The sequence below is a fragment of the Gymnodraco acuticeps genome, unplaced genomic scaffold (assembly GCF_902827175.1).
Source record: "Gymnodraco acuticeps unplaced genomic scaffold, fGymAcu1.1, whole genome shotgun sequence".
In the NCBI taxonomy this organism is placed as follows: domain Eukaryota; kingdom Metazoa; phylum Chordata; class Actinopteri; order Perciformes; family Bathydraconidae; genus Gymnodraco; species Gymnodraco acuticeps.
In genome coordinates this window covers 2,272,383-2,296,515 of record NW_022990214.1, presented here as the reverse complement: position 1 = coordinate 2,296,515, position 24,133 = coordinate 2,272,383, and the positions used below count along the sequence as shown (strand labels likewise).

The following is a 24,133-nucleotide window of genomic DNA, read 5'->3' as shown; positions in this document are numbered from 1 at the left end:
ACATAGATGGGGGGGAAGCTGTCCATTGAACGACAGGTTGAGATTTGTACCATTACCGGGGCCAGTTTTGCAATGCTCTCCCCCGAAGGTGCTCTTTAAGAGAGGTTTTGAAGGTAAGTATAGTTTTACTTTCCTTTACAGTTGTGGGAAGAGCGTTCCACCTTGATGTGGCATAATTGCGAAACGTGTATTCCCCCTTTTTTGTGCCAAATCTGGGTTTCACATGATTTGTGGAGCCATGGCAGCGGGGACTGAAACCACAGAGACGACAAAAAAGCCCTTGGAGGCTTGACCCCAGGCTAAACAGTGCTTATAACTTTTTTCTACCGAAGACAGAACTGGGAGATTCGTACACGCAATAGCTACATTGATTGGCTCCCTTACTTCTCAATCATGAGTCCGGCATGTCCCATTGGCAGAAAGTATGTAATGTGGGCGGACCCAATCTTCGTCGCACTGGGGGCGGGACTATAAGGTCCGACAGGAAAACTGAAGAAAGGCGAGGATCTCCAATAAAACGGTACAATTACGTTACTTGCTTTATATGTCACGATGTGTGCTAAAACCAATAGTGCGGTATCAAATGTCATGTATCCATCTCAACAAGCTACCAGCTGTCTCGAAAAACTAAGCAAAGTTAGCATGCTAGTAGTTAGCTTTATAGCTGCAATGGAAACTGCTGGTAGCTAGAAGTTAGCTGACACTGTAACGGATTCTGATAAACATAGGCCAGAAATTATATTATTGACGATTATGTGCCATTAGGATTGTAAATCATCTGTAATGCGACGAGATTAATCTGAGGTTAAATTGGCAGATACATGTTCTCCTTACATTTGAGGCAAATAGCAGTGAGGAAGTGAAGTAATAATGCAACGTACATTTGCCAAATCCACTTCAAGTTAACGCCGTATTAGGATATTATAACTATAACATTTGCCGAAGGTGTGTTAACGTTATCCACTAGATGTCATTCTCTTAAGCATGTAGTATTTCATTTATAGCAAGGGGTTATAAAACAGGCTGTATATAATTTAATCTGAATGCGTTTAGTACTAGATCCATCCACTAAAATGTATATTAGGGTTCGCTGAATTTTAAATCAGGCACTATTCTCGTGGTGAGGACCATACCGATATGACATATATCTGTTTTGGATCAACGGCCACAATAGTAATTTAGACTGTTGATAAGGTTATTTTTGGAATCAGAATGATTGTCTCTATTATAATGTTCTGTTGCTATTTGTAATAACCCAAATGAAACAGAATAATGCCCTATATGTTTGCTCTCAAGCAAGATGGGAAGGAGATGGTTAGTATTTTGCTGGTTCTGTGTAGTTAATAGATTCAATATTTAAAGGCGTTATTGTCTTATGCACAGTAGCTACAGTGTTGTTATGGAAATGAACAACTTAAATCCCAGGCTCCTCCAACAATGCATATAAGACTGACATAACACACATTGATAGAAAATAGTGCAAGAAGAAACTGAGCAGAAATAAAATAGTGCAAGATTATGTTGCAAGAACATAACTTATATGTAAATACTTTACAGTGGAATAAATACTGATTATTATAGAAATATATACATTTGTGAGATGCGAACAGATAGTGCCTATAGTTGTTGACTATTGACTTGTTGATGGGGCAGATAAAGGCCATTTTGAGATAATCAACCTGCCAATTCGTATTACTTATTTTTTAATTGTACTTTTTCACTTAACCAACAACAGGGAATACCACTACACTATTGACATTATTTATGTATTCTTATTTAAACCACCAGACTCAGGGACAGTTTCATCCCACAGACAATAAGACTGTTAAACACCTGAACTGTTGAAACAACATCCACAATATTCATCTGGCTGCTACTTACAAATTATTAATCTATTTACCTAATATATCATATTTCAATGACTTGCATATAGACTCTTATTGCACTATTTCACTTTTTTTAAAACTATTTTCTTCTTGTATTTACTATTTACTTGCACTATATTGTTCTGTTAATCTGTGTTTTGTGTTGCACTGTTGGAGAAGCCTGTGACACAAGATTTTCATCGACATAACTACACTGTACCTATGTTCGTATGACAAATAAAGTACCGTGAACCTTATATAGGTTTAAAAATGATAGTTGTCTATCAGCAAAAGGAGGTGCTGCTATATACTGATAACCTAAGATATTTGGTGACCTTGGATCCTTTATTTAGTTGATACATTTCTGTTTATTTAGAAGAAGTGCTCTGCAGACGGAGTGCAAATCGGCTCAAGCGAACAGAGTCAATGTGAGAATTACTAGAGGTTAATAGACTCAAATTCAGCAAGTTAGTGCCTCACTTGCTATTTAATTGCTGTATTTTCTCAGATGCAACAAAGAGAACAGCAACAATCTTATCATTAACGGCCGCCCACTCTCTAAATATGGGCATCGGCCATTTAATAAAACCACATTGCTTAACCACTAGTGCCGAGTCAGTAAGGCTTTCTGTTGCCACACTGAGAGGTGTTACTCCGGGGAAGGGAAGTCGACATAGGAGGTGCAATATTTGTAAAAGGATACAATGTGTCAAAATAACATTCTGCATGAAGTATTGGGGTGCTTTAGAAATGTACTAGCCTGCAAAAATGTGGGTTGACAGATTTATGAAAAAAATATTTGTTCCTTGCAAAGAATTATACCTTGTTTTCCCTTCAATGTCATACTGCCGTTGCTATATCAGTCAAAAAAGTGCAGTGATATACGTATTTTCCAAATCATTCAGCCCGTGTTAAAAGCAAGTCATCACCGTCTCATTTGAATGACATGTTTCTACTTGCCTTTAGACTTCCCGATCTTGTATGCTGATAAAAATATCTTCTTTCTTTCATTTTCATCTCAGATGGCTGCAATCAGAAAGAAGCTGGTGATCGTGGGTGATGGAGCCTGTGGGAAGACCTGCCTCCTCATAGTGTTCAGCAAAGACCAGTTCCCTGAAGTGTATGTGCCCACAGTGTTTGAAAACTATGTGGCAGACATCGAGGTGGATGGGAAACAGGTAAGCTGTTTATTACAGACTTGTTATCTTTTTTTACATTTGAACCGTTATCTGTGTCTTCTGGGTCACCAAGTTGGTTACAATGATTGGGGCATTATAGGGAGAAGTGAGACAATTCAAACCAGGCTGAAGGGGTAAGGCAGTAGAGTGGTGCAGCAATAAGTCCGTTACATAGAAATGAGTTGGCATGTGGGCACTTCGGGGCTCCCTCGTCACAAAGTCAATGTTTTTTTTTTAATTCATTTTTGGTTAGATTCTATAATGTAAGGTTTTTGTTAATGCCATAAAAAGCCAGTAAATACCCGACTGGTGAATGCCATAAGCTTTTACGTCTCATAATTATAGCGGTTGCTATCAAGTAACCAAATGAGACTGCTATACGTCAAATATTAGCTGCCGATATCATAGCGGTGTTAACGTGAAGTCATGTGACCAATATGTAATTTGTTTATATCATAATGTTAGCTTTTCACTTCTGGCAAAATGCATTTATGCTTTAAATATCAAAACAGTGTTGTTAATATGCAGAGCAAAAGGTGTAAGTATCATAAATTGCTAAAAAAACTTCTCAGTGCTGTCTGGGGGGAAAAGTGTACTTCAGTTTATAGTAATCAAATGTATTGGGGACATGTATATGAAGAGCAATTCATCTACACTAAGGTTATATTTGTCGATATATCGTCATGTCCTTAACTCAAAGTCTCTCCCTCACCCCATCGCCATCTGATTGTTCATCTGGATAATGACAGCTGAATGCAGGCCTTTTCATGTCACATGGTTGCCTGGAAACCAGCGAATCTCAAGACTTTGAGAAATCAGAAATCTGGCCTCAGTCAAGTTCCAGCATGTCTTTTAAATCCCAAATTGGAGATTTTGAATATCATACTATGGACAGAGTCAGGCTAACTGTCTTCCCCTGTTGTCAGTCTTTATGCTAAGCTAGGCTACTTAGGAAAATACACACATACACACCATTTATCATATGAACCCAACATTTAAAGAGTCATCGCTCTGTGAAAGACATTCCATTTGTCATTCTAAATGGGTCAATCTTTTCTAATCATTCATAAAATGGCCAGTTTTACAAGCACATAACAATCACATAGAACCCATTTTTGAATTTGTTTTCCTTACATGATGCATATATAATGGCGAGATCTCTTAATGTAAAGATCTAGGGAATACATTGTAAATCGTATTCTCTGCATGCCTCTGAGATCATGTCATTTGATTTAAATTAAGATATAAAGAATATTATGTTTGGGATTATGTTGTCTTGTGGGAATGGTAAGGTTTAAAGCCTCTTACACACCAAACTGACACCAAAGAACACGTCCCGACGGAATGTCGCCTCACGTCGCCTCACGCAGTTCGTACGTGCAACTTGGCCGTCGGCTGAAGTCTTTGCGGTGTGTTCCAGTGCATGGCCAAAACATGGCCACGACGCAGGAGACGTGAGCCGACATTCCGTCGGGACGTGTTCTTTGGTCAGTTTGGTGTGTAAGGAGTTTAAGGATATTCAATGCACTGTTTTTACAGATTATCACAAGCAGGAGTTCCAGATCAAACTTTTATCTTTTAGAGGTACATAACAAATCTAATGAGTTTACACATACTAGTTTGAATTCAGATATACCAGCAAAGGCATTCATCTTAAACATCATAACTATAAGCATAAGAATGTAGAAATAACTCAACACTATTTAAATTAAACAGCACAGCAAATAAGTATATAAACTGCTAAAGCTGCTTTTATAGATTGATATATTCCTTGGCCCCGCCCCTCGCAGTGATTTCCCTGGCAGTAATGCAGTGGTGTTGCAGGTGGAGCTGGCCCTCTGGGACACGGCGGGTCAGGAGGACTACGACCGCCTGAGGCCCCTCTCCTACCCCGACACTGATGTCATCCTCATGTGTTTCTCCGTGGACAGCCCCGACAGCTTGGGTGAGACTTCCTCCTCTCCTCCTTAGTTTCACACACATTCTGTTTGCATCTGCTCCATGTTCAACTTGTACCTCTTGTGCTCGTTGCAGAGAACATCCCGGAGAAGTGGACTCCTGAGGTGAGGCACTTCTGTCCCAACGTGCCCATCATTCTGGTGGGGAACAAGAAAGACCTGCGTAATGACGATCACACACGCCGAGAGCTAGCTAAGATGAAACAGGTCAGTCCTGTATGGAGCTCATTCCCATGCCTCTGGAGTTCTGTATACATCAATAATATCTACCTAAGTATGAACTACAAGCTATCCTGCATGTACAGTAACGTTACTGTCAGATCAAACTTCTTTATAAATGTGCCCAATATCTGATTTCTGTGTGAACCGGTCGTAGTCCTGAACTGAAAAAACACACAGCACAGGGCTGTACAAAATAAAACAATAAGAGTTTAGTTTCATAAATAGGTGCTCAGTTGGCTGTGGCGACTGGTCATTGGGGGCACAGCCCCACCTAGTGCCAGGAAGTAAGCTGCGCATGGCTTCCCTCCACAAAAAAGCAATGAGATTTCTCCATAGGATTTTAGAAAATAGCTCAAAATGCACGTTTTGTTCAGCCCGATAATATCCACATGTCTACCCTACTTTTATAATTTTTGAATCATAAATCTATCGATTAGATTTATGATTCGACTTTTGAAACTACAAGAAAATAAGGAGGACTTTTACAAAAAAGTAATAGAGATTTTTGTCCAGAAGGATAGGCAAATGGACTTCATCTTCAAGTCAAGGTAAAACTGCCATTTTCTTGAAAATGGGATCTTACTAAGAGAGAACAATTCAATATTTAAATGATAAAATTACATTTTTTGGGTATCCTTCTGTTGAACTCTCTGTTTAAAATTAATTGAAGCATCAGACCAAAAAAGCTTTTGAAAATAATATTATATTTTGATTTAGGTCAAAATATAATATTTGTAAACCTGAAGTCGGTGCCAGTGCCTCACCAGCCATGAACCTCACAGCACGTCACTGCAGACGCTTATATAAGACATCTAAGTTTTTTGTGCCCCGCCACTTTTGTACATATAAAAACGGCACTGTCAGTTGGAAGCCAGTGGGTTTGTAAGCAGATGATAATGGAGGAGGAAAAATAAACTAACTTTTTCTTTGTAGCTTTTTTTTGGAGCAAAAGCTGCTACTCCTGGACAGATTGAGAGAAAAGTCCAATAAACTCTGTTCGTTTGATCATTTATTACATTGAAATAGAAAAAGGCAAAAATACAATACATCCCAATACAAGTAAGTAAGAGTGTGATTGCTAGTGCAAGTGTGATACGGTGGAAAATGTAGATGAAAGATGCGGTCAACAGAAATCTTCGACTCCCGACTAACCCCCAAAACCACAAGTGAGCAGGTGAATGCAGCAGGTTAACCCCCCCCCAAAAAAAGCTACACTCAGATATAGGTGGCATTGCAAAAAATCAGACCTGGATCTATATTATGAACATAATAGAAAGTGGACTAAATGATATTGGCCCAAATCCGACATTTTGATTTGTGCTGTTTAGTTTTGGGAGAACAAAAGATCTCAATCACACATGCACAAAAGAAAATCAGATTTGAGTCACTCAGTATTTCAAATAGTTTTTCATCTTTTCTATGACTTCATGATTTTTCTTAATGACTATGGTTCATCCCTACAGGAGCCGGTGAAGTCAGAAGAGGCGAGGGACATGGCGAACCGCATCAACGCCTTCGGGTACCTGGAGTGCTCGGCCAAGACCAAGGACGGAGTGAGGGAGGTGTTCGAGATGGCCACCAGGGCGGCGCTGCAGGCCAAGAGGCGAGGCAAGAAGGGCGGCTGCACTGTGCTATAGAGCGTCACGGCACACAGGGCTGGGTGGGGGAGGGGGGGGACAGACCAGGCCAAGTAACACCCCCTCTCTGTGTCCTCTGGGGCACCAAGCTGGGCACAATTGATTGGGGCATTATAGGGAGAAGCTAAGAAAGTCCAACATGGCTAAAGGGGTAACAAAGAAAGATCGAATGCAGTAGAGTGGTGCAGGAATGAGTTCTTAACCCGGAAATGAGTTAGCATTTAGACACTTCCTGGCTCCCTCATCTCGAATGTTTTTTTCTTCTTCCAGAAATAAAGTATTTGGTTAATGCAAGCTTTTGAGATTTTCACGTTTTAGTTCTACGACAGGAAATATGTAAGTAAATACCCCACTAACAGCGGTTGCTTAAAAGTTACAACATTTGACTACATAACGCCAACACGCAAAATATTAGCCACCTTTAGCTTAGCGATGTTGACATGTTTTTTTGTTTAGATCATTATGTTGGCTTTTTACTTCTGGCAGTTGCATTTAAGTATCATAAAAGTGGTGTTAATATGTGGAGATTATCCTGCTGAGCAAAACGTGCACGTATCATAAACGTCTGTTCCAAAATCCAATACAAATAATCCCATTGCTTTTAGCCGATTGAGCCCTTGTGCTAACTTCCGGGTCTGCCTACAAGATCACATCATAGCTCTGTAGACAAAGTCAGTGTATAGATTGTAGTACATGGTTAAAGCTTTCAAATCAAACTGCTATGATTAGGATACATGAAATCATGGAGAGAGCATGAATCACTCATGCCTTTTTAGTGTGGAGGGTTAGTAGTTTTTTCTGGTCTCCTCTGTCCTGAACTCACTGCTTCAGTGCCCCCCCGATGTATGCCTGCCTTTCTAAGTGTTGGGAGAGTTCCATGGCCTGCTGTGTGACTGTTCTCTTCTTTCTTTCTCCTATATTACCTATGGGCAATATAAACTGTATATGGCCTTTCTGTTCCATTACGCTGATTATTGGCATTCGAGCATAAATATGTGATGTTATGAGACCAACTTATTTGAGTGTTTTATACAAGCCTGTTAATGATTGCAACATTAACAAAGATTAAGCCAAGCTTAACTTGGCTTTCAAGTCAGAATACTGTTTGATTCAATGGATCAGGACTGTCAAACACTGTCAACAGTTGAGTATTAAAAGGTTAACAAAATTAAAGAAGCTGTCATTTTTCAAAGAGTATTGGGGCCTTAATGTCCCTCCTCTACAGAGAGGGCCACACATTGATGTAAAACAGGTTTATATTAGAGGAACGCCTTTATTTTAATTTCCCATGAGTATATTTTATATCATATTTTAGTAATGCGCCTCCATGTTTTCTCATCTTTTTTAATTTGTTAATGCAAGCTCAACTCGTCCTCCACGTTACGGGTCTCTCTAGAAACATTCTGTATAATGTGCATTTCCACAGCATTATTTAGGTCGCTTCACAGCCATGTCCATTTCTTTATAACAGCTTTTTTTAAAGTCTGTTTTTTATTGTATTGCTGTTAAGCTACCATCAAGGACATGCACACACTACTGAGTTTATATTTAAAACTTGCCGCAGGTCATTCGATTTTCCCAGTTTCAGTGAGGCTGCTGTGGAAATGTACATTATACTGACATTAGAGAGAAATTATCTCAAGTAATAGCAGCCTCTGTTTTTAACTCAGCCATCATTTGTTGTTCAGTTGTTCGACACTCCCATTTTGAAAGCATTGGTTTTTATTTGGAAGTGTTTTGTGTACCTGTCTTCCAGGGTCTTATTGGAAGTGTTTGGTGTACCTGTCTTCCAGGGCCTTATTGGAAGTGTTTGGTGTACCTGTCTTCCAGGGCCTTATTGGAAGTGTTTGGTGTACCTGTCTTCCAGTGCCTTATTGGAAGTGTTTGGTGTACCTGTCTTCCAGGGCCTTATTGGAAGTGTTTGGTGTACCTGTCTTCCAGGGCCTTATTGGAAGTGTTTGGTGTACCTGTCTTCCAGGGCCTTATTGGAAGTGTTTGGTGTACCTGTCTTCCAGGGCCTTATTGGAAGTGTGTTTGCAACTCTTCTTTGTTCTGCTTCTTATTCTTTTGTATGTTATTTTAACTGCATGATATTCCACTGGCTTATGTTGTATTATTTGCACACCGCTTAAAACAAAACCTCAGTGTGTGGTATACACACTTTGAAAAAAATTATGTCAAATTATGAAATGATAAACGCAAGCAACCTCTGGTTATTTGTTAGAGGAATATTGTTTTGTAACATATCCTCACATTTCTCCAGTTGTCTTTTTGTAATGTATTCTAAAGGAAATAAATTGTAACTGAGAATGACCAAATTCTGAGTCAAGCTTTGTCAGTTAATGAGTCATGCTTTGTCTACTATTCACCATTGGGTCAGTATTTACTAGGTTATGCAGTGTTGCCAAATTAAATAATAGTTTTTAATTGTTCTAACTTTTGAATGCATACTAGCTTAGTTTATAAACAATCCCAAAAAACGAAGAACCTACAAAGACTTCAGGTTGGCAAACCAGACACATTTTATAATAATTTGGGCTGTTTCCACAATAAAGGCATTACCTCATTCTCTGTCCCCCATGTTTTTTGCCACATTTATTTACTGACTTGTTTGTGATTTGAGTGCATTGGAGTGGTCCACATTGTAGGAACATGTGTACTTTATCCTCATTCTTTGCCAAGTAATTGTCTTCCTTACTACCTAGGGTAGAGTCTATACCAGGGGTCTCAAACTCAAGGCCCGGGGGCCAAATCCGGCCCGCGACTTCATTTTATGTGGCCCCGCAAGAGGCCACATAATCCAACCTTTATGCGAATGTCGCCCGCGATGAAATTGAGTTTGACACCCCTGGTCTATACGTCTATACCCACGAGGTAACTCAATGAAACCAGCCTCTCATCTTGCTCTGTGAATACTGTTAATATATCTGTCATTATATCAAGTCTGACCTTTTTACTCCTCATATTGAAGGTAATGCTGATACTGGTTAGCTGTACTTCTTCACTCAGAGACCATCCCAGAGCAAGGCGAGCCAACAGAGGCTTGAGGTTGACATGCTAGGAGTTTGCAGCATTAGAAAAAGTGCTCCCTACATCTGAGGTAACAGCAACCAACGCCTGGTTTTATAAGATTCAAAGGGTGCATACCTTAGTAGCCACAGTTTAGATGAAAGACGTAAGTCCCGAGCTCCTTCAACAATGCAACATAGTTATATAGGAAATAAAACAATTATAAAATAAAAATAGTGCAAGAAGAAACAGAGTAGAATATATTAGAATAAAATAGTGCAGATGTTGTTGCAAGACCAAGTGATGCAGATGAAGTCAATTATATACATTTAAGAAAAATACACAAGATAAATAATGCAGAGAATGTTGTACATGACCAAGTAAATGCGGGAGTCTATATACATGTAAATACAATCAGATATACAAGAACAGAATGTAAAATTAAATATTGTACAGTAAAATAAAATACTGTTTATTGTAGTGATTAACATTAAGATGCAGTATATGAATTGTAAGATGCAACCAGATGAATGCTGATGGAGGCACTTAACAGAATTCAGGTGTTTAACAGTCTTATTGCCTGTGGGATGAAACTATCTCTGAGTCTGGTGGTTTTATTCTGGATGCTGCGGTAACGCCTGCCTGATGGCAGCAGACAGAACAGTTTGTGGCTGGGGTGATGGGGGTCTTTTATAATCCTGAGGGATTCCTTCCTGAGCCGCTGGGAGTAAAGGTCCTCCATGGATGGGAGCTCCGTCTTGGTGATGTTCTCTGCAGTTTTCACCACCCTCTGTAAAGCCTTACGATTGAGGGCGGTGCAGCTGCCGTACCAGGCCGTGATGCAGTATAAGCTACTTGCAGGACACAGAGGTTCTATTTCGTCCCTACTGACCGCCAGAGGCGGTGCTTTCAGCACTGGATATGTCCATCGCGCGCATGCGCAGCTCGAGTACCAATACCAACAAAGTCACCTGTGACCCACGTGACACCGGCTATATCAGCCGGTGTCGTCAGAGGATCTGTTCCTTTCATCTTCTCGCTGCGCGAGGGTACCGCGGCTACATTTTTGTAGCCTACAGCGTTCAGGTTAGAACGTTTGATCTGAGGGATTTCTCTGCAAGCAGCTGGCCGCGTGCAGCTTCGTGACTGACAGTCGGAGCTACGGGTCGTTAACGCGTCCTCCAGGAGCTGTGGCCGGCTGTGCAGAGCCTCGACAGACAGGTTGGTGTCAGCTTGTCGCTGGTGATGGCTGTGTCCCCGCACCCTCTCCCAGCCAAGTTGTCCTGATTGCTGTCTTGTTTTTTGTTTGGCTTAGACTTTCTGGTGACGACAGTGTTCCCGCTTCCTCTCCCATAAAGTTGCCCTTATGCTCTTTTGAAAGTTCTGCTTGTGGCGTTGTGCCCGAGCTATCATTAGCATTTGAGTCCCAGCTTTGGCTGTGTCCCTCATTCAATTTAACCCGTTTTTCGTTTAGATGCAGAGAGTAAGGTAAGTACTTTCTATTTCTTAGAAGCTATTATCTGGTCTTAACATAAAGTGTTCTGACTTGGTCGCTTGATTGTTAGCAGCAGCCGCTTGGCTAACACCTTGCATGTACTGTTAAACTTCATTATTTAACTCAGCGGTAAACGCATGGTATGGTTGCAGTAGCGCTATATCGTTGTATTTACTGCTCCTAGTACTAGACTCCTAGTACTAGATTCCTAGGACTAGACTCCTAGCACTAGGACGATATGCAGAGAACAATCTTCACTGTGTGCTGTGTGCTCTGCATGTATGGCCATTAAGGAGGATTTCATCCTCCCAATATTATATTATCTAGTGGGCAGCCGTTTGGCTGACACTTTTAGGCACCGGCCACAGTTACTACTGTAACTAAGGTTCTAAGCCGTAAGTACTGGCCATAATTACTACTGTAATTACGGTTCCAAGCCGTGTAAGTACTGGCCATAGTCAATACCGTAACTACGGCTCTATGCTGTGTAAGTACTGGCCATAGTTACTACTGTAACTACGGTTTTAAGCCGTAAGTCCTAGCCATAGTTACTACGGTAACTACGGTTCCAAGCCGTGCAAGTACTGGCCATTGTCAATACCGTAAACGGCTCTATGCTGTGTAAGTACTGGTCATAGTTACTACTGTAACTACGGTTCCAAGCCATGTAAGTACTGGCCATAGTTACTACTGTAACTACGGTTCCAAGCCGTGCAAGTACTGGCCAGAGTTACTACTGTAACTACGGCTCTATGCTGTGTAAGTTCTGGCCATAGTTACGACTGTAACTACGGTTCTAAGCCGTGTAAGTACTGGCCATAGTTACTACTGTAACTACGGTTATATGCCGTGTGAGCACTGGCCATGGTTACTGCTGTAACTACAGCTCTGTGCTGTTCTCTTCTTTTGAAGCTAGTTATCTGGTCTTAAACATGTGTGTTATTTGACTTGATATCGCTTGATCGTTAGCAGCAGCTGCTCGGCTAACGTCTTGCGTGTACTGTTAAGCTTCTTTATTTTACCCAGCTAGGTGAAGGCAGTGCTCTCGCTCCCGCTCCCTCTACCGGTAATGCGGATGTAGCTACATCCCCTTTTTCTGTTCGGTGAGTAGTAGCACCGCTCTACTCTTCCCGTTCAGCAGGTAGCTGGTGAAGGCTGTGTTCCCGCACCCGCTCCCGGTTACGCTGCATCTGGCATTCGTCTCTAACTCAACCAGTGAAGGCAGTGTTCTCGCCCCCGCTCCTGGTAGACGCTGAACTGCCTCGCTTTTCCGTTAAGCAGGTAGTCGGTGAAGGCTGTGTTCCCGCACCCGCTCCCGGTTACGCTGCATCTGGCATTCGTCTCTAACTCAACCAGTGAAGGCAGTGTTCTCGCCCCCGCTCCTGGTAGACGCTGAACTGCCTCGTTTTTCCGTTAAGCAGGTAGCTGGTGAAGGCTGTGTTCCCGCACCCGCTCCCGGTTACGCTGCATCTGGCATTCGTCTCTAACTCAACCAGTGAAGGCAGTGTTCTCGCCCCCACTCCTGGCAGACGCAGAACTGCCTTGTTTCTCCGTTAAGCAGGTAGCTGGTGAAGGCTGTGTTCCCGCACCCGCTCCCGGTTACGCTGCATCTGGCATTCGTCTCTAACTCAGCCAGTGAAGGCAGTGTTCTCGCCCCACTCCTGGTAAGCGCTGAACTGCCTTGTCTTTCCGTTAAGCAGGTAGCTGGTGAAGGCTGTGTTCCCGCACCCGCTCCCGGTTACGCTGCATCTGGCATTCGTCTCTAACTCAACCAGTGAAGGTAGTGTTCTCGCCCCCGCTCCTGGTAGACGCGGAACTGCCCTGTTTTTCAGTTAAGCAGGTAGCTGGTGAAGGTTGTGTTCCCGCACCCGCTCCCGGTTATGCTGCATCTGGCATTCGTCTCTAACTCAGCCGGCAGTGTTCTCGCCCCCGCTCCTGGTAGACGCTGAACTGCCGTGTTTATTAATCCAGCCAGGTGAAGGCAGTGCTTTCGCTCCCGCTCCCTCTGCCGATAAACGTGGGTGTAATTACATCCCTCTTTCTGTTCGGCGAGTAGCAGCAACGCTCTACTCTTTCCATTAAGCAGGTAGCTGGTGAAGGCTGTGTTCCCGCACCCGCTCCCGGCTACGCTGCATCTGGCTACCTACGGAGTGGCTCATTCATGTAGCGCCTGTATGGCTTCTTTTGAGCCATTGAGAAATGTGAGCATCTGAGGGAGGTTCTCACGGTAAACGCCTGCATGAGCTGTAGCTGCATGCCTCGGGCGCTCAGAGTGGCTAGAATCACTGTGGTGGAACGTCTGGCAGCAGCCAACAGACACCTCTCCTTGTCACATCCTCCTCCAGATCAATTCGGCCATTCCCGGCGACTTGAGGGAGTGATGGCTATGTGTGCTCCCCCCAATAGAAGGACTAGAAAAGCTGTCCTCTGAAGTGGATCGGCTAGCTGCTGATAGGGGCATGATGAAGTCGCCTCTTGGTCCTTCAGCCTGGGCCAGGTGTAGGGGCCTTCGGTTGACGCCCCTCCTTCGGTTGGCGCACCTCCTTCGGTTGGCGCACCTCCTTCGGCTGACGCACCTCCTTCGGCTGACGCACCTCCTTCGGCTGACGCACCTCCTTCGGTTGATGCACCTCTGTATGAGGAGGCCTTGTCGCTGGTACAGACTCGTCGCCAGGTTTCCACTAACGGAGGCATGTAGGAGAGTCCTCCGTAGCGTACCAGTCGAGCCAGGGGAGCTGTTTAGGGCAGCTGCCCTGGAGGCACTGGAGCGTGCCGCCCAAGCTAGGCAGACCAGGCAGCAGCTCTCGGGTCTTCGCAGACCTGTGCCCACTCCCAGCAGGCCCAGGGGCCGCTCTAGCAGCCGCACTCAGCTGCCGGATTACAGGGGTGGTCTGCAGAGGTCTTAGCGGCGCGACCCAATGACTTTCGTGCCCCAAGTCGCCCGCCTTCCAGACGGCCTCGTGCCCCAGTGCCCCCCCGGTCGTCGGCTGCTTTCCCAGCAGCAGCTCAGTTACTGGGCGGTCTGTACTTCCGTCCCTTGGGTGGTTTTCACCTTAACCCAGGGGTACGGACCGCAGCTCTGGCCCAAGAGTTGTCCGTCCTTCTGTCCAAGGACGCAATCAAGCCAGTAAGACCCTCTGCTTAGACCAGGGGGTTCTACTCGGCGTACTTTCTCGTGAGCAAGAAAGTCGGCGGATTTCGCCCGATCTTGGACCTCAGAGGAATCAACAGATTTCCGAAGGTGCTGCCATTCTATATGCTGACCACTGCATATGCACAGGTGGAGTGGTTCTCAACCGTGGACTTGAGGGATGCCTACTTCCACGTGGGCCGGGCAAGATGGTGCCTTATATTCAGTTCCTCCGGCCCTTGGGCAGACTGGCAGCTGCCTCGGCCGCTGGGCCTTTAGGCCCGCTGTCGTTGCGCCCCATGCAGATGTGGCTGAACAGCCTTCACTTGGACGCCAAGTGGCACAGGCACAGGGAAGTCAGGGTGTCACAGCATTGCCTCCACTCTCTGTCACGCTGGAGGGGCAGGGCCTATCTCCTAGTGGGCGTGCCCATGGGCGCCATCCCATCCCGCCAGGAGACCATCACCATAGGTGCATGTCTCTCAGGGTGGGGTGCAGTGCGGCAGGGCAGGACCGTTCAGGGTCAGCGGTCTGCCCAGGAGAGTGCGCGCCAGGTCAATGTGCTAGAGCTTCGGGCTGTGCAGCTTGCACTCACGCACTTCCTACCCCAACTGGGGGGCAAGAATGTGTGTGTTCCTTGGGGACAGCATGTACGTTGTTGCTTAGACAACAGTCCCTTCTAGATGGTGGACGTTCTCACTCCACTCTGAATTTATGTGGCTGCGATTTCTGCCCGACATGTTCGGGTCGACGGCGCCACAGGTCGGTGTCCCTCTTTATGAGAGGGGCTTTACGGCAGCGTCCCCCTAGCACCCCGAGGGCTCCGGCTTGGGACCTGCCCCTGCTGCCGGATGCCCCATCATCTCCTCCCTTCGAGACCCTGGCCCAGGTGGGGCTTAGGTGGCTGCCCACGAAGGCAGCATTTCTGCTTGCCATAGCCTCAGGGAAGCGAGTCGGGGAGTTGCATGTCCTCTCCATAAACAATACATGCCCGAGGTGGGACTCTCAGGCGTTGCCCTTTGGGCAAATGTGGCATTCCGGCCCGGGGTCCTTCCACAATCCCACTTCAATCAGCCTGCCCAGCTGGCATGCTTTGACATTCAGGAGTACGGCACGTCGAAGTTGCTGTGCCCTGGGGGTGCCCAAAGGGCGTATATCAAGGCTACTGCCTGTATACGGTAGTAGGAGCAACTCTTGATTTTGCCCTTGCGGCAGTAAAGGAGGTTATGCCCTCTAACCAGTGGCTGCCCCACTGGGTTGTCGATACCATCTCACAGGCTTACGGGGCCAGTGGCCGCCCCCTGCCATCAGGCTGAGATGCCACTCTACAAGGAGCATCTCAACATCTTGGGCTGCCCTGAGGGTGGTGCCCCTGGAGACCATCTACGCCGCGGCGTCGTGGGTGTCTTCTGGCACATTCTCCAGTTGTCATCAGGTCAATGTCGCCACTCCCCATTCTTTGGGCGTGGTCCTTTTGCCGAGCTCCGCTGTTTCCAGTGGTGAGCAAGGGCTTGGATTCTTCATGACATTGTTGGTATAAGTTATCCAGTGCTGAAAGCACCGCCTCTGGCGGTCAGTAGGGACGACATAGAACGATAGTTACGGCTGTAACTACGGTTCTATGAATCCCGGATGACCGCCAGAGTTCCCTGTCACTCAGAATTCTTGTGTGCTCGCGAGAAGATTCTGGGAACAGATCCTCTGACGACACCGGCTGATATAGCCGGTGTCACGTGGGTCACAGGTGACTTTGTTGGTATTGGTACTCGAGCTGCGCATGTGCGCGATGGACATATCCAGTGCTGAAAGCACCGCCTCTGGCGGTCATCCGGGACTCATAGAACCGTAGTTACAGCCGTAACTATAGTTTCCCCTGCTAGCAGCAATTGGGAGGAAAACACACAAACAGAACCCCAGTGGCCTCATCTATAAAGCTTTGCGTGGGATTCACATGAAAAGATGGCGCAGGTGTGCCAGACGCACAGGATAACTCAGATGTAATGTAATGTTTTTACAAACAGTTGGGGCTTTGTTTACAAAAAAAATGATATTTATTTTGTGGTTTGTGTTCCGGCTGTCAATCAACGGTGAGAAGTGTCTCCACTGCAGCCTGTGCGTCTCAACCCTCCAGCAGCAAATCTATCCACCAGTGAAAGGAAATAAAACAAATGTATTGTGTGTGTCAGCTGTACAAATGACCAAATACATGGTGTTCTACGTTTCCATACCTCCTGTGTTTTTACGAGCAACGCATCAAGTCTGTATTTGTAAAAGACCGTTTAGAAACAAAGTTCTAAAATGCTTAACAATTTAAACACATTAAAAATAATTATTACTGTATATAATATCTAAAACCATGCACTCGTGTCTATATAGCCAATAGAAATCAGCGTCAGTTTAAGCGTAATTCTGTCTAGCACATAACTTAACAGAATACATTGTATGCCATGCAAGCATTATAGCCTGTAATAATTAAAGAACATATTCAAGGGGTGGTTTTTTACATATAACATATCAGCATTCATTTATTTCTCAAAATTATGTTTTTGTGTGCACTTGTCTCTTATCCATTTTTGCTAATTAACTCTTCATACATGGGAGGTAATATTTAGATTTATGGTATTATTATACATGTTTTTCTCCATTCTTCCTTCTGCCAATGGTGTCGCAGTTTCTCATCTCTCCCGTTTTTGTGCGTAGACATGGGTTAAAGTGTCTGTGGAGGACCGCACATTTTCCCGTCAAGTTTGCTTTTCATAAATCGCAAACATTGCTTAGAACATTTTCGTAGGCCATGTTTTGAGCGTACGCAACGTTTATGAACGAGGCCCCTGGCCCTCCTACTGGAAGAGTTGATGGAGGACCCTCAGGCGGATGAAGAGAGGGTGTATGATCCGTACAAACCACAGAGGAGACGTTGTTGTTATCACCATGGTAATGTATCTCTGCCTCAGTCCTCAGCTTCACTCCATTGTCTGATGGAGTCCTGCCCCAAATTCCTGATAGCATGTCTCTGAAATGAAAGGTTTACAATCAACACAAGGCAAGGCAAGGCAAGGCAAGTTTATTTATATAGCACTTTCCAACACAAGGCAATTCAAAGTGCTTTACAAAAAATGAAAGAGATTAAGAAAATGGCATTTAAAATCAGTCATTAAAAAGAAAAGCTAATAAAATAAACATTAAAAGAAAAAATACATGGATAAAAGTTACAGTGCAATTAAACATTAAAAGAAAAAGTACATGGATAAAAGTTACAGTGCAGTCTAAGATATGAATAGTTCAATTAAAAGCAGCGACAAAAAGAAACGTCTTCAGCCTGGATTTAAAAGTAGTAAGAGTTGCAGCGGACCTGCAGGTTTCTGGGAGTTTGTTCCAGATATTTGGAGCATAATAACTGAACGCTGCTTTACCATGTTTAGTTCTGACTCTGGGGACAGAAAGCTGACCAGTCCCTGAAGACCTGAGAGATCTGGATGGTTCATAATTTAGCAGGAGGTCAGAAATGTATTTTGGGCCTAAACCATTCAGTGCTTTATAAACCAGCAGCAGTATTTTGAAATCTAGCACACAAGACATTTTTACGGTTTTATTCGGACTACTTTAGATTTGCATTTATCGTGTTGTAGTGAATTTCCAGAAATGTTTGTGTACTAGACATGGGAGGGACCTTATCTGTTTGCAAGATCACATTATAGTGTAGTTTTACACACCATCTTATTTGACTTTCTCAGGACTTAAAACTGTTTTTTGGGGGCAGACGGACCCCCACAAAGAAAAAAATATATTTACACACGTAAGGTCATCATCTTAACATTTTTGTATGCTCATCCGTGAGCAGAGCATCAAGTTGACATGTCTATTACAGCTGAATGCGGCGATTACCATTTTGTTCAGCAAAACGCCTCACAAAATTAGTAAGATCCAAAGCTTTAGTGCGTTTTGATTCAATGCCGAGTACAGCCAAACTTGACAGTCTCTTCTCTGTCATTGTAGACCGCAAATACCTCATTCCTTCAGTACTTGGGTCCGAATCAATGCTTCTCGTTTTGCCCCGTACTGTTCAAATGAAATCGCCGCCAATCATATTTCAACGCTCGCGCCAGGGCCGGGGGAGGGGTTACAAGACGTGCGTCTTGTGCTGCATTCATTTGCACTCGGACATTAGAGACGTTCTCTCATAAATGTCCGATGAGCCACAACTTTTCTTTCAAAACAAAGCTGCCAACTGGGGTGGCAGCTGGGGTGGCAAGGCCTATTTTTAGGGTGGCAGTTGCCACCCCATGCCACCCCGGGGTCCCGATAGGTGAGACTAGTTTACTAGCTACAGTACAGATGCAACTGGATGAGCTGTTAACTCTCGCTCTGACTTTTTTTTTTAAACACGCACGCATTTTTCCCACCCGCATTCCGCGAAGACCCGCCCAACTGTGCCTCTGATTCGCAGACTGTTGGTGGGGGAAAAAAAAAACGCTGACGGGAAGCTGAATGTGATTGGACCAATGCGTTGACAGACGGACAGACAGACAGACAGACAGACAGACAGACAGACAGACAGACAGACAGACAGACAGACAGACAGACAGACAGACAGACAGACAGAGCGCTGTTTGCAGTGGACATAGCGGAGCATTTTGACTCGTTGCGTTGTCTCAAAGATAACTCAGATAATACATATGTCCATAGACAGTTGTGGTTCGGTCCGGATCCGGACCAGAGTCCGGACTTTGAGGATGCCTGCCCACTTCGATCAACTTTGTTTCCTCCGGCTTCAATTTGCAGCACTCTCGTTCGTTCTCTCTATGTCTAGTCAGACATCAATCTGTTCCACGTAGCGCGCCCCCTAGAGGCCCGGAGCTCTTCCGGAATGTTTTTTTTTGTATGTGTTTTGCGATTTGTACGTGCTTTGGACTTTGCATATTGTTTTGGTATTTGCAGCATTTTTTTGTTGCGTTTGTTTTCGGGGTTTGTTTGTTTTTCATTTCAGGATTTGCAGCCGTTTCCTGCTAATGTATGTGTTTTTGGCCGTTGTTCCGTGTTTGCACCTGCCGGCCACCGTAGTTCTGTCGTCATTTCCTGCGATCTTCTTCATGCAGTCAGTCAAAATGAATGAATGAATGGGCGTTTCTTTGACTATTTATAGGCAAATATGGGCGTTACGTGAAGCCCGCAAAAGCTGCACCGCATTTCGAGTCGATTGTGATTTATAAAAGGGAAACAGGCGTAGGAAGTGCCGTACGCACTATCCTCGCCGGTACACAATGTTTTGTGAATCGGAAAATGTCGGAAAATGTCTGTACTTATTTTTTGGATTTCTACTACGTAAGCAACCTACCCACGTGAATCCTACGCACGGCGTTATAAATGACGCCCCAGAGATCTGCTGCTGCTGACAGAGAAAAAGAGTCCTGCCTCTCCCCACCTCTGCTGCTAAATCCACCGCGGAGAATAAACAGAAGGGCAACCATGCTCGGAAGTCTTCTTCGCTGCATTTGGTCTATTTTGTGGCGGAAGTACAGCGCCACTTACAGGCCCGGCATATGTACTACAGCGTCTCCAGCAGGTCGAGTGGTCTCGTGTGGAAGGACACATTTCTGGTGCCTATTGCGTGTGGACGGAAGACTTTTTTTGATAACGATTTTGGTTCGTTTGCGTTACCGTTCTCGTGTGGCTCCAGCCTTACAGTTTAATGGTAGTTTTAGCATGCTTCTTTACAGGCCCCTATCAACAGCAGCATTTCCTTCAACACCTGCATTTTCTCCTGAATCTCCGAAGGGACAGGTCTGGCTTAGTGCCTGCCTGAAACCAGAGGACAGTCTGCTCTGAGTGGGTAGCTGGCCGTGATTTGTCAACAGCTTAGCGATGTCCCGCCCCTTAGCCTATTGAAACAATGTGTTGGAGGGCTAGGCAGAGCATGTGTTACATAGTGATGTAGTGATGATTTGCAACCTATCTAAGACTACAAGAAGGAAACACCCCAAAATGCACAACAGGCTCCCTTTAAATCAATTATTCAAACATATAGTGGTCTATGCGTGTCACAAACCTGTGTCTGGATCAATGAACGAGTGTCTAATGAGGAAGTCCAAGACCACCATGGCACAGTTGGGTTTGAAGTCATCCGTGGCTATGAGCTCCTTCACCTGAAACCAAGACAATAACCAAACACCCCTGTGGTATTTCTGTCTCCCCTCAGATTGTTGTTATCTCACAGGATTCATATTCAGAACAGCAGTACTGACCTTCTCCATGGGGCAGGAGGTAGAACTCTTGCACCTCTCCATCCCCTACTTAGGCTTGGAACCCCACAGGAAGTTCTAAATCAAAGACAAACTGACGCTCTTGGATATAACCCTGTCTTCATCCTCATAGGTGTAGCTAGAAAATGGCACGAGGTAGGTTAAGTGAGTTATGACAATAGTTTTTTGTATATATTACAATTATAATGAGTTATTAATATTTATTAATGGGAGGGAGCTAAATGTGTAGAGAGAGAGAGAGAGAGAGAGAGAGAGAGAGAGAGAGAGAGAGAAAGAGAGAGGAGAGAGAGAGAGAGAGAGAGAGGAGAGAGAGAGCAGAGAGAGAGAGAGGAGAGAGAGAGAGAGAGAGAGAGAGGAGAGAGAGAGAGAGAGAGAGAGAGAATGAGGAGAAGAGAGCGAGAGAAGAGATAGATAGAGAGAGGAGAAGAGAGAGAGCGAGAGAGAGCGAAGAGCAGCAGAGGAGAGCGAATCTCTCTAGATCGCGCTCTCTTATCTCTCTCTCATATCTCTCTCTCTCTCTCTCTCTCTCTCTCTCTCTCTCTCTCTCTTCTCGAATATCTATACTTCTCTCTCTATCTCTCTTCTCATTCTCTCTCTCCAGTCAACAGTAGTGGCTCAGTAATATTCGAATATACAATGACTGATAATAGATCATAAGATTGTTTATCATTTTAAGTTAAAGGAAGAAATATCAAGCTTACCTTACTGTACTAACAGGACGAGCCTTCTCGGCAATGGCTGCTGGGAAACATGCTTCCTCCTCACATTCTTTGACCACAGTTTGTTTGATGTCAAGCCCAGCAGCCAGACCACCTGCTGCCTTCGGAGACATAACATCGACTCATTCATTTATTTGTGGAAATCTGAATTGGACTTATCCTTTGTGTACATCAAGTATCTACTGTGGCAGTATGTAGACAGTGTCAGACAGTCTTCGCTCACCACTCACCACATGGTCCAGCAGTCCAGGGTACGTCTGCTTAGTAGGGGAGCGACGTGCCAGCCACATGCTGACTTCCCCCCCGTCACTGACCGTGTAGCCATTGATGTGGACTCCACTCCTCTTCACACCAAACAGGCCTGCGTGTGAAGCATCACAATAAGCTCATACAACACGAACACTGGTGTAACATGGCGCTGTGTGTGCAAAACTGACTTGTAGCTGATCTCTCCATCAACATTAGAGGAGCCTCAGAGAATTGTGACATCACATTGTATTTCTGAAAGACAGGAATGCTTCAGAATTACAGTGATGCATAGGAAGTTATTGACAACTTCTAGGCATTCACATGCTTTTACAGTTTTTTTTAACTTATACAGTCCGTGGTCAAGTCCAGTGTATAAGACGGAAGAAACCGCCATCCCTTTTATCCATGAATGTCCACATTATATCTCATGGAAGCCACTAAAGAGGCCGTATTCTGCTTTTTGGGGTTTTTCCCTTTCGTATAGTGTGTTATATGTTTGTGTGCATGTAATGGTCTGCAAAGCACCAGCGGGGCACCTTTGTTTGCTTCCTTAACATAGTGACATCAAAATGTAACACTTGCGCTTCTATTGGTTAGCGCGGTAACACATACATTTACATGAGACATCTCTAAGCGGTGGACCTATCATAACAGTGTGTGTCTCACTGTATGGTCTCACCTCGTCTCTCCATCCCTTGAGGCAGCTGAAGGTGCCCTCTTGTCTCAGGGTCCGCAGGACAGCGTCCACAGCCTCAGTCCTCCTCCCGGGGGAGTCCAGGCTGGGTCGCAGGGACACAGCGCCCTCGTCTGGCGAACTGAACACATCCGGAAACCGGCTCAACAGCGGGGCGATCTGAGGAGGAATCCAGCCAACCTGAGCTCCATTTATCTCAAACCGAAAGCAGCTAGCACGACAGGAGCCTGCGGGGAGGTGGAAGGGGCGACTTTAAAACCCGTTCATACCGTCCACTGCATGTTTAACTCGGTGTCTCTGGTGTAACTTACCTGGTGAATAAAAGTTATTCATTCGGCGGAGCAGCTGGACTATCTTTTGCGACCACTGAGAGTGAGACATTGTTCAAGAATGTCAGGAAAACACCACTCAAACGTAGCCCTGAGGTACCGCGGGAGGAAATGTGCGAGGTTACTAATATTGTGATTACATAGAACTGGATAAAACCGAGAAGGGTCTTGCTGCGACGGCGGACAGTACACAACACTACACGACACGACACTACGGTGGCTGAGAGGCACTACCGTTAAAAGCGAATTGACGAGATTTACATCATACAGCACATGTAGGCCCAATCCCAAACCACTCCCTCGACCCTACCCCTCCGTGACGGAGTGAACTCCGTCTGTAGCCACACTCGCAGCTCAACGAGGCTCCCTCCTGTCAGATGGAGGGAGTAAATACAGCAGCAAGCTTTGGGACGGCCTCCCCTCTCTCCGGCAGAAACAGGAAATGCCGTAACTGTATGTAACAACGGTTTCAAATCAGCATCTCTTAGACAAAAATGTAAATTAATAACTCAAATAAAACTCCAAACATCTTTCATTGTGTTACTTTTTTGTAAAGCTCTTTTAGTTTTAAACCTGATGTTTATAAGCTTCTTAGTTTTTGCAACAGTCTGTAAATATACACAACTTTATAATAAAATGCACACATTTACCCTTTTCTAGAATAAACACAGGTACGATCCTAAGTTAAAAACATATGAGGTTATCATGAGGTTGTTAACATCGCAGTTTATCAGTGGATGTTTGCTGGAACTACTTGTAAACAGCTTGTTTCCTGACGGACACACACAGCATTGAGACCGGTCAGGTAGAGACCGGTCTCAAGTCAGCACCGCTGCAGACTCGTTGTTTGAGGGCTTGATAGCCCACTCCCCCTCCACACCGCTCCACACTCGTTGGTTTGGAACAGCCCTCAATATGGCGGACCAGATATCCCTTTAAATCTCTAACAAGGCCTATCAAGTGACAGTGTTCGAATCGAGTCTGGTCTCTTTGTGAGTGAGTCGGGTGTTTTGGGAGCATCACCCGATGGACTTGTGCAGCCATCTGCCCTGCTGGAGGTGAAGTGTCCACACAGAGGAACATGACCATCGCGGAGGCAGTCCAGTTACCATCCTTCTCTCTCCGTGAGGAGGGTGGGTCATATATTCTCAAGGAGAATCACCCATACTGGCACCAGCTGCATATCACAGACCGGAGTCTCTGCTACTTTGTTGTGTGGACCACGAAGGAGTCGATCATCATCCCCATCCCCGAAGACCCTGCATGGCATGGAAATCTCCTCCTCCTGGACAAATTCTACACCCAGCATATGCTCCCTGTGTTGGCCAGTAGAGAGGAGGACATTTCAATAAACATACTCTTAACACCCTCGGACTCTGCGTTGTGTT

General features: G+C 44.9%; 2 protein-coding genes across 2 annotated transcripts; one reads left to right on the top strand and one right to left on the bottom strand.

Annotated features, from left to right (window-relative positions):
• Positions 1–251: 251 nt before the first annotated feature.
• On the top strand, positions 252–9,178 carry LOC117547686 (rho-related GTP-binding protein RhoA-C). Its single transcript, XM_034218458.1, has 5 exons — positions 252–520; positions 2,888–3,043; positions 4,868–4,988; positions 5,078–5,208; positions 6,687–9,178. Exons 2-5 carry the CDS (start codon positions 2,888–2,890, stop codon positions 6,858–6,860), a joined length of 582 nt encoding a protein of 193 aa, XP_034074349.1. The 5' UTR covers positions 252–520; the 3' UTR covers positions 6,861–9,178.
• Positions 9,179–16,526: 7,348 nt separating this feature from the next.
• On the bottom strand, positions 16,527–23,047 carry tpk2 (thiamin pyrophosphokinase 2). The gene is given in 10 exon segments (XM_034218434.1): positions 16,527–17,507; positions 20,541–20,637; positions 20,737–20,748; positions 20,750–20,848; positions 20,851–20,872; positions 21,456–21,574; positions 21,704–21,834; positions 21,911–21,974; positions 22,402–22,643; positions 22,728–23,047. Coding segments are annotated over 10 exon segments (906 nt in total). The 5' UTR covers positions 22,798–23,047; the 3' UTR covers positions 16,527–17,457.
• Positions 23,048–24,133: the final 1,086 nt, after the last annotated feature.